Source organism: Alexandromys fortis, unplaced genomic scaffold (genome assembly GCF_014885135.2).
Source record: "Alexandromys fortis isolate MF-2015 unplaced genomic scaffold, M_Fortis_MF-2015_v1.1 scaffold_118, whole genome shotgun sequence".
In the NCBI taxonomy this organism is placed as follows: Eukaryota; Metazoa; Chordata; class Mammalia; order Rodentia; family Cricetidae; genus Alexandromys; species Alexandromys fortis.
The window spans coordinates 3,269,187-3,279,928 of NW_026068010.1; the positions used below are offsets into that span (position 1 = coordinate 3,269,187).

The 10,742-nt window shown below is 44.9% G+C and overlaps 1 protein-coding gene across 2 annotated transcripts in view; it reads left to right on the plus strand.

The window, feature by feature from the left end:
* The first annotated feature begins 2,824 nt into the window (after positions 1–2,824).
* Positions 2,825–10,742, plus strand: part of Tex26 (testis expressed 26) — a 24,591-nt gene continuing 16,673 nt past the window's right edge. Inside the window, exons 1-2 of one of the 2 annotated variants that reach the window (XM_050161962.1) lie at positions 2,825–3,710; positions 9,960–10,125. In XM_050161962.1, the coding sequence (XP_050017919.1) occupies positions 3,661–3,710; positions 9,960–10,125 (216 nt within the window). In that variant the 5' untranslated portion in view covers positions 2,825–3,660. Of the gene's footprint in view, positions 3,711–9,959; positions 10,210–10,742 lie in introns of those variants that run through there. The other variant, XM_050161963.1, reaches the window with a different exon arrangement.

Here is a 10,742-nt window from a genome sequence, read left to right on the forward strand (position 1 = left end):
ACCTTCTCAGGGTGCCAGGGGAGCCTAGGATGTCAGCCCCCTGCTGAATCTGTGCTCCTGTGACTCAACGCATCTCCACCATGTGCTTTTCCAAGCTGGGAAGGGGCTCTGTGTCCCAGTGTTGAGCACCACGTTGTCCCACACGGGGTGGGGGTGGGGTGGATGAACTAGAACTAGAGAAGAAAGAACCAACCAGGAGGACAAGGGCACCACAGGAGAGATGGGTTTGGGGCCACTGAGAAAGCCTTGGGGATTCTGCCGACCTCTGAGAGTGCAGAAGAAACCAGTGACCTGCAAAGATTTCCCTGGAAATCAGTTTGTGGATGTTGTCACTATGGATCATAGGATTCTCAAGTGAGGTAGAGAAGTAGCACCGTTTCCAGGACCTTTGTCAATGCGGATCCAGGCATACGTGTACAAAACTGACAGACAGGATTGCAGTAAGAAGAGCATTCAACAGGAAACGGAGGTACGCTGGGAATCAGATGGGTATCCAAGAGCGCTGTGCTGAGCTCAGGCAGCACGGAAAGGAGACCTTCTTGGCCTCGGGCCCTGGAGGAAGCCAGACATGATGCTCCTGCCCCTCTGGACTCCTAGAGCCAGGCGTTCAGTAATCCAAGTTGCCAGCTGCCGCTCCCCAGCTGTCCTCGGCAGAGGAAAGACCCCTGTACAGGAACATGTGTCTGTGCGATTGACTGGAAGGCACCGCCTGGAGCGGTTTCCCTGGGGTGTTCAAGGCATATCTGGGTCTGATGAAAGCAGTCTTGCCTCTATACGAATGGACACACACATACACAAGAAATTCCAAGCCATATTCTTACGAAGTAAAAAAAGCAACCAATAATGACCCAGAACTGCAAAATGAGACCATGACTGAATTTTGACTTTACAGTGAACAACTCTGGAGGCACTATGCTCTTACAACATGTTTGGTACTGGCCCTACATACAACCCATTGTGAACTGCCAGGAAGGGGCTGGGTTACTACTGGGCAGGCAGTGTATGCAGTGTGGATATGATGGACCGCGAGTGGTACGCAGCCAAAACTGGAGGGATCTGGATGGCCTGAGATTTTTATCACTGAACTCAAAATGGCATGCAGTTTTAAACTTACAAGTCAATTTCTAGAGTTTTGCCTTTGAAGTTTTGGATGGTGGTTGACTAAAATACCCTTCATTAAAATTGTACATCAGGGAGACTGCTGTATTCTTAACAAATTTTGGGGCACTTTGCTGATGTAGGGAGCTGGTCTGATGACACAGAGAGTTGGTCTGTTGATGGAGAGGGCAGGTCTGATGATGTGGAGAGCTGGTCTGTGGATTTCCAGAGGGTTAGGGTCCAAGACTACCATGTCATGGACCATGGCAGCAGTTTCTCTGCTGACACAGGAAGTTGGGCAGGTAAGCTCTGCTACTGAGGATGCTCACTGATAGGTCTCAGCATACTTCTGGAGTCATTGGCTGACACAGGAAGTTGGGCAGGTAAGCTCTGCTACTGCTGATGCTCAGCAACAATCTCAGCATCCTTCTGGTGTCATTGGCACTGTTTCCTCTGTCACCTGAAGTACCTTTCCTTACCTTTCATGACACCACATGCTGGGTTTCTCCTGTACTAGCTTGCTGCTCTTTACAGCTCTTTCCCTGGGTTCTCTTCTCAGTCTTCAAGCCCAGGATTTAGCCTTATAAGCTAACTTCCCAGTTGATTTACCTGTACTCATAGTTTCAGTAACACCCATGCTACAGAATTTTAGTTATTGAAAAGGGTGAGTTATTATACCCCAGGTAAGTCACTGTAAGACACTGAAATAAGCAAAAGATACCTTTCATATATGAGTTCACTTTTGGAAATCCAAACGGTGAGAGCCAAGTCCCACTGCCTTAGTTACTTTTCTATAGAGGTGACAAAACTCCGCCACCAAGGTTACTTATAAAAGAAAGCATTGAATTTGGAGGCTTGCTGTTCCAGAGGGTTAGGGTCCAAGACCATCATGTCATAGACCATGGCAGCAGGTGGGCAGCATGGTGCTGGGAGCAGTAACTGGGAGCTTACAGCTGATCCACAGATGGGGCACAGAAGGAATGAGGGGAAAGAGAGGAGAGAAAGACACTTGGCCTGGCATGGGCTTTTAAAACCTCAAAGTGTGCCAGCAGTTGACATACATCCTCCAACAAGGCTGCACCTTCTAATCCTTCTCAGACACTGCGAACTGGTGACTAAACATTCAAATATATGTCTGTGAGTGCATTCTGACTCAAACCACCACAGGCATTATGTCTATGTTTACATGTATGCATATATTTCAGCAGATGATCACACGTTCATGTGTGCATGCCAGGGGAGGCAGAGACATGGTTCCGTGGGGCTGCCTTCAGCATCCAATGAGTTACCTGAAAGGCAGGTCCTAGGAGCTCCCCTGCAGAAGGCATTTCAGTGAGCAAGCATATGATGAAGAGCTGGAATTTACTTAAGACACTTCTAACATGGACCTTAAGCATCAGGGTTAAGAGAAAGAGAGGCACTTAGAGAATGAGACATATTCGAGTGTAGGTATGGGCTTCCCCAGGGAGCCCCAGCTTCACTCTCTACAGTGAGCTCATACACATGATCCCACGGCTTTCTAAGTTACGGTATTTCAAAGGTGTAATTTACAACATAATTTAATGATTAAGAAAAGCCTAAAATTTAAATAAAATCTAAAAATTAAGTAAAGATATATATGTAAGCTTACTTATTTCTTACATCAAGAATTTCTGGGGGAGTTGAAATTTTAAGGTAGTTTTTATGTTGTTTAAGGTGGTTCTGTGTGTGTAGACTTAGGGATGGGTGAGGAGATCTCATACGGTAAACTTCTGGCCCTAAGCTCTTGTTGTCGTTAACACCCTTGTTTGAAGTCGCTTTGGTAAAACATGCCTGTTCTCTGCAGGAAAAAGTCCCTGTTTCCTCTTAATTTTCTTTGTATTGGGCCTCATGCAGATGTGGAACACAATCGGTAGGACTGCTAACACGGGCTGGCAGGAAGGGAGACTGGGGAGGAGGGTGGCAGTGGGCACGAGATGAAGAAGCAAGAGGAGATGCCAACGTCTGTCCGTATTTTCCTAACATGGCACAAGCTGGTCACTAACATGTAATAGGGGCCACTTGAAGGTAGAACTCACGTCAACTTTCTTCACACTGTTGAACAAACACCTTAGCGTTGTTAAGATAGTGTGTATGTGGGGATGGAGGCCCCCTCGGTGGTTAAGAACACTGACAGCTCTCACTGTCAGAGGACTCAAGCTCGGTTCCTCATTGGGTTGTTCAGAATCATCTGGTCCTCTTCTGGCCTCTTCAGTCACTAGCTCATGTGTCATATGTTCACATGTGCGTGCATTCACACACACCTAAATTGAGAAATAGCACATACGAATGCTCAGGAGAAGCGACTAGCCTGTTATAATGTCAGCACAAACCCGATAAATAAGTCCACCTTCCCCTTCCTACTGAGACCCTTACGGTTCATTGGACCCTAAGATGAAATTACTGTACAGATTTTCTTTCTTTTGCGGTCTAATTTTAGTTATGAAAACAACATCTGGTTGAGATATTCTGCTTTGCCACATTTCAAATCACCCTGGTGTCCTTTTAGCAGGTGACACCAACTGGGATTCCTATGCTACCACCATGAAGACAGCATTCACACCTAAAGCAGGAGCAGTGGCCAATTTAATACGGTAGGTGTCAGCTTGTGTCGCATCCACAGACCCTTTGCAGCTTGACTTTGTTGTCTTTTATTAATCAGAATCCAAAATGAGTAGAAATAGCAACTGGAGACACAGGTAGAGTAGGGCCTACCATCCACTCTGCGGTCATCTGCTTATCTTGAGAACCCACCTTTCAAAATTCAGCCAGACTTTTTTTTAAGAAAGCCAGAAAAATCCCCCACTTGTTCTTCCCAATGTCGCTGAACACTGTGGGTTAATATAGACCCGTGTTGACAGACATTAGAAATGACTCGAGCACCTCCCATAGACTACAGCAGGCAGGCAATGTGGTGGCTGCTCAGTGCATTGATGAGTGCATGGGAGGACATTTGTCACCGCTGTCCTGGAGGCTCATACAGCTGTCCTCTGCCTCCACTCTCCCAGTTACTGCAGTGTTGGCTTGCAAAGCTTCTCCTCTAGATGCATGTGAGCTGAGAGCTGTGGGTGTTTTTGACCACTTCTGAGTTCAATGGTGTGTGTGCATATGTGCATGCATGTGCGTGCATGTGTGCATGTTTGTGTGTGCGTGTGCATGTTACTTTTCTGTAGCCATGATGGAAGTAAGAGCTTAGTTAGGCATATGGTTCCCGAATGTTAAGGAGGTGAGAGCAGGCAGCGGGAGCAGGAAGCTGAGAGAGCATGTCTTCACCGCGAACCAGATAGAGAGCAGTCTGCAAGTGGCTAAGCAATGAGCCCACCTTCCCACCGAAATGCACTTCCTCCAGCAAGCATGCGCCACCTAAGGGTTCCATAACCTGCCCAAACAGTGCCACCGAGTGCTGAAATACCCTGAAATACCCGAGCTTATGGAAGACATTTCTCATTTAAACCACCACGTTGACTGAGCGGGAGGGGGGCAGTCCTGTCTTTCACTGCATGACCCCTCGATGGGTCTCCATGGCCTGTGCTCACTCTGGGAACTGATTCTATGAACAAGAATCAGCCCTTTAGAGTTGATCCTGGGAAGTCAGGTGGATTATGAGCAAACTTCTGGCTTGCACTTCTTATCTCTGCCGCCCAGGAAGGCATCACACTACTCATGCCTCGGTTTACCTGTCTGTACAAAGGGTACGATGATCCTTGCCCAGCGATGGAGGGAGTTCTTGAGCCACTCACAGAGCAGTTAGTTCAAAGACGTTAGTAATTATCATTTATAGACAAACAAAATGATTGGTAGACCTGCATCAGCACAAGGCTGCAGGACTCCTAAGGTCTGAGCTGCCGGATGTCCCACTTAGCTGGGGAAGTCATTGCTGTCCTCTCCTGAGGAGTATGCCAGGTCCACGGGCTCTGACGGTTGTCTAAAGAGAGAGCGTTTGGAATGAAAGCCAAAACCAGAGGCATCCGGTGATTTTTCAAATTCACATATTTTTAAAGTTTTCATAGCTGCAAAGGATGATACTTCCAGCCCGATCGAAACATTGATATTTCAAAATAAACTTTTAACCATCCTCAGTGGGTACTTCAAATGCCTTAGCACACTAATATTAACTGGGGCTATCTAAATAGCTCAGGTTACTCTCAAATCCACCCCCCTTTCTTTACCTCTCAAGGGCTGTCTTTTTCCTTATTAAGTGCTCTACTTTTCCACAGATGCTCCTCCTGTTGTGACATGTTTATTTCTCTCTTATTGTTTCCCTTCTTCCTTCCCTCCCCACAACCCTTTCCATGTAACGTCCCCCTTTGCTCTCTCTCAAATTCATGGCCCCTATTTATTGTTTCATATATATATATGTGTGTGTACACATATATATATTTCTAAATATATAACTACAACCTGCTTAGTCCATATAATATTGCTTGTATGGACATGATTTCATGCTTGACCACGTGACGTTGGGTAACCAACTGGTGTGCGCCTCCCTGGAGAAGACTATTTCTCCTGTTCTCAGAGTTCTGTAGCTGTCTGTAGCCCTTTGTCTAGGGTTGAGGCCCTGTCGGGTTTCTCGTCCACGTTGGCATATCTATTGGTGTCATCCTTGTTCCGGTCTTGTTTAGGCAGCCATGTTGGTGAGATTTCACAGCTGTAGCTTCGCTGATGTTTTTAGGAGATGCAGACTCACAGCGAACGTACCATTCCTCTGGCTCTTCCAATCATTCCATTCCCTCTTCCACAGTTACCTCTGAGCCTCAGGTGCAGGGGTTGCAGTGAGGACGTGTCAGCTGGGGCAATTACCCCCGAGCCTTAAGTGCAGGGGTTGCATTGCAGATGCATCAGCTGAGACAGTTATCCCTGACTGAGCCTTAGGTGCAGGGGTTGCATTGCAGATGGGTCAGCTGGGACGGTTATCCCTGAGCCTCAGGTGCAGGGGTTGCATTGCAGATGGGTCAGCTGGGATGGTTATCCCTGAGCCTCATGTGCAGGGGTTGCGGTGAAGATGCCTCAGGTGGGGCGGGGCACCAGACAGCTACTTGCTCTTTGCATTTTGGTAGGCTATAATTTTATGTAATGGTTTCTGTCCATTGCAAATGTTTTCTCTCGTGAGAAGTGAGACATATACTTGTATATGAAGATTTGGAGTTAGGAACCACCGAAAGAGAGAGAGAGAAACAGGCAATGTTTGTCTTTTGGGGTTGGAGTCACCTCACCCAATACAATCTTTTCTAGTTCCACCCATTTACCTGCAAAGTTCATGATCTCATTTCTCTTCTGCTGAATAGTATTCCACAGTGTATATATACCACATTTTCTTCTATCCATTCTCCAGCGGAAGGACATTTAGGTTGTGGAAGCAATTTATTGATCACCCTATTATACTTCTGTGTAACTGAGTATATTAATTGGAAATGTTTTAAACATTATCTATGACCTAAATATTTGAGTTACCACAGTTATTTTAAGCACATAATTGCTCAAAGCAATACATATGAAGCTTATAATAAATATATTATTTATAAGACAATTTATATATTATATATGAAGTTAATAATTAATAAATTAAAAGTACTTTTAGAGAACTGTGTGCTGAGATAACTGCACTTATGCATCCAGCCTCCCGTGTCGTTTTTAGAATGATAGGGCACCTGGCGTCCGCGTCTTTCCACTTTGGGTTTTTTCCAACGTACAGATGCTAGTGCCCAGGAAAATGGCCCGTCTATAAATGAACAGATTGTGTGTGTGTGTGTGTGTGTGTGTGTGAGAGAGAGAGAGAGAGAGAGAGAGAGAGAGAGAGAGAGAGAGGAGAGAGAGAGAGAGAGAGAGGAGAGAGTGCCAGAGTGTCATCTAGATGCCTGAAGTCCCAAGGAGACTGTTACTGACTGATCTGTTGATGGCTTGGCGGGGAACCCCTCCCATTTTATTGAAAGCCAATGACATGGCCTCTCATCCATTCACTGAGATAGCCCTGTTGTCAACGTCTGGGAAACAAACAGTTCCCCCGAATCAAAGAGCAACTGAATTATGCCTATTCTTCTACTCTGATGTAACTTTAAAAATGTTATCTAATGCAAGACGGACTTGGAAAACAGAAGCAGGAGTTTTGACAAATGTGTTTGGGTAGATTTAATTTTTTTAATTCATTTTTTATTTTATGTGTATGGATGTTTTGCCTGTGTTTATGTCTGTGCCCCATGTGCTTGCCTGATGCTTGAGGAGGCCAGAAGGGGGCTCTGGAGCCCCCAGAACTGGAGTTAGGGGTGAATGTCAGTGTCATGCGGGTGCTGGGAACTGAACCCAGGTCCTCTGCAAGAGCAGCCAGTATTCTAGCTCTCTCTCCAGCCTTTGGCAGAATTTTTTAAAGAGAGGCTTACAACTAGCTCCGACTTTAAATACAATTTTGTCTAAATCTTGGAACCAAAACTTTAGCTTGTGTGGTTTATGCAATCTTTGTGTACCTGGTCAAATCAGTTTTTATTGCCAAAGATACAAAACTATATTATTTCCTGTTAAGACAAGATCTACCTACACTTATTATTCACATAAATGCTAATATGTATCTTAAGGAATATTAAGAGTAGTATTGAAAAATAAATTATGGAATAAATTTGTGTAGACAAGAAAAGTATAAAACAATATAAGTTTCACATGATTAACTATAGTTAAGTAACCAAAAGAAAGAACCAAACAATGTATGTTTCCCATAAACTGAGGAGTATTGGAGAAAACAATGCTGGCTGGGTGTGGTGTCATGCACCTTTTAATCTCTGTGAGTTCAAGGCCAGCCTGGTCTACAGCACGAGTTCCAGTCTATACAGGGCTGTGTAATGGGACCCTGTCTCAAAACAAACAAACAAACAGGTGAGAGTCCCTAGTTAAGTGTATAGAACACCATGCTAAACTTCTGAGAATAAATAACAAAGTCAGAGTTAGCCAGGCAAAGTGTCCAGTGCCTGGAATCCCAGCACTCAGGAGGCTGAGAAAGATGGCTGGTTTGAGGACCAGGCTGTCTGTCTGTCCATCTGTCTGTCTGTCTCTGTATCAGAAACAACTTCACTGATTTATAACACAAAAGAATTGACTACAGCAGAGTGAATATTTCAAACTTTGATTAGATAAAAAATAAGGTGAAAATACCTTGCTGAGCGATGAGCACAAAACCTGAAAGATATCAAACAGCATGCGATTCTTAAGAACCAGTTTTGTGTGGTAATCTTGAAAAGTACCATGGCCCAGAAAAGTCTAGTTCTATTTAAAGTCGGCAGCAGCAGCTTGTGCGGCTTCCTGCGTTCAGTCTCGTCTTCCTCTCCAGCTAATGACATTTCCCAGGGATTTTTTTTTTGGTGCAGTTGAAAAACAAATCTGCTTATCTTCAAATATGTAAGGGGGAAGAGCCATTTAAAGTACCCTGTATGTGCTGTTGTCTTCGCAGAAGCCCTCCTCCCCCTCAAGACTGATGGACATTTTATAGCCGTTAGAACACGAGGATCCATATGTCGTTCAGCCAGGCTGCCTCTGGTTTGAGAATCTGTAGCATTCCGGTTCTGCCTGTGGTACCCAGGCCCCAGCGCCGTCCTTTACTCTATAGAAACACCTGCCGCAGAGGATGAGTTCTGGCCAAGCGTGGAGGCTGAGAGACAAGCAGACTTCCTTGAAAGCTCTCTGACCAGGATTCTCCCAATGACTGCCTTTCCCTCCCTTTCATGTATTTCCTGTAATTCCATAACTAAAGGTTTCAGTTGATTCTTATTTTGTATTCTGGAAAAAAAGAAAAAATAATTTATGGGTGGTGGTATAAAATGTCCAGGAGCACATAGTATCTGGCGGTGATATCTCATGATAATATCACATGGGGGTGATTCCTGGAGATGGTGCCATGGGTGGTAACAGCTGATGGTGATATTTGGTGTCCTCTTTTTGAGCTGAGTTACAGTGCTGGTGCATGAATTTCACTGGGGACTTGCACATGGGAGAATATCCAGCCTGGAGAGATGGCTCAGTATTTATAGCACTGGCTGCTCTTCCAGGGCACCTGTGTTTAGTGCCCAGCACCCACATATGGCCTCACAACCATCTGTCACTCCAGTTCTAGGGGATCAATGCCCTCTGCTGGTCTCCTTAGGTGCCATACAGGCAGGCCAAACACCCATGCACATAAATGAACAAGAATGTTTAAAAAATAGCAATATCCCAAATTCCTACATCTTTCCCTTTAGCCTGTAAGAATATTTCTCTAGAGAGACGTTTCTCTTTACCAATTATCCAGATGTATCAATAATCTTTGTACACAAGTACCTGGGACTCTTTTAAAACACTAAGATAGATTTTAGACTTATTCTTCATTTCCTTTTATGTCACTCTCTTTTTTTTTTTTTGTTAAGTATCAGCCCAACTTAGAGAATTGATTTTATTAAGGGACTCTGAATAATATTAAATAATATCTGGCAAGTCTTAAGCCAGCAAATCTTTAAGAAAATTGTAAAATGCATACAATAATTTGACATGCGTGTCATTGTAGGATGTGGTACTTAGTCTCTTTGATGGTTAATGTTGTCATCTTGATAAAACCTAGCATCACCTGGGAAACAGGTTTCGGGGAATGCCTGAAGGGGATGACGCTGGTTGCATTGACTGAGGTGGGAAGGCTCACTCACTGTGGGCGGCCCCATTGCTACATGGCTGGCCACTTCCAGCCCCTGCCACCTTGACTGCCCTGCCATGGTGGACTGTGATCTCGGACTGTGGGGCAGAAGAGATTCTTTCTCCCCGGGGTTTTTGTCACCATAACAAAAAAGGACACCAAGCCCGTCCCTTACTCTAATCTCCACTTCTTGTTTTTATAGTCCAAAGAGCACCCGAAGATTGGGATACACCTACTCACTTAGTGATCCTATTCTGAATCAGACACTTTACAATGACGAATATTCTTGGAAAACATACGCGAAAGAAAAAATGATAAAAAATGGCACTTCAAGAGGAGTGAGGACCCATAAAGCGCATCTCGGTCAAGTAAGACACCAGCTACTCATCTGTTGGGTTTAACTGTCTTAAACCTGTAAGAGCCCTCCAAAGACTGTCCGTCTGTCTGCAGTGGTGAGCGCCATGCTTCTTTTTGGACTGCCTTTACAGTCTCACGTCCCCCCTATTTCTAGTCCCTAGAGTTCAGAGATCTTAAAAACTGAAATGCTATATTCGTGTAACATCAAATTAGCCACGACAATGGACAGTGAGTACATTCATGTCGCGGTGTGCCTACCATGGCTATCTTATAAAGCGTCGTCTTCATCCCAGAAGGAAACTCCATGCCCATTAAACAATCACTTTCGTTCCCTATTCCCTTACCCTGGCACCCTCCCATATGCCCCAAGAGGGACTTACCATTTTACGTGCATGTGTTTTGCCTTCATGTATGTGTACCACGTGCACGCCTGGTACCTGCAGGGGTCAGAAGAGGACACCACATGCTCTGGAAAGTGGAGTCACAGATGATTGTGAGCCTCCATGTATGGGTAGGGAATTAAACCGCAAGAGCAACAAGTGCCTCTAACTACTGAGACATCTTCCCATCCATTCTGAGCCCTATGCGTTACCTATTCCTGGATAATTTTTATGAGCGATCATGTAGC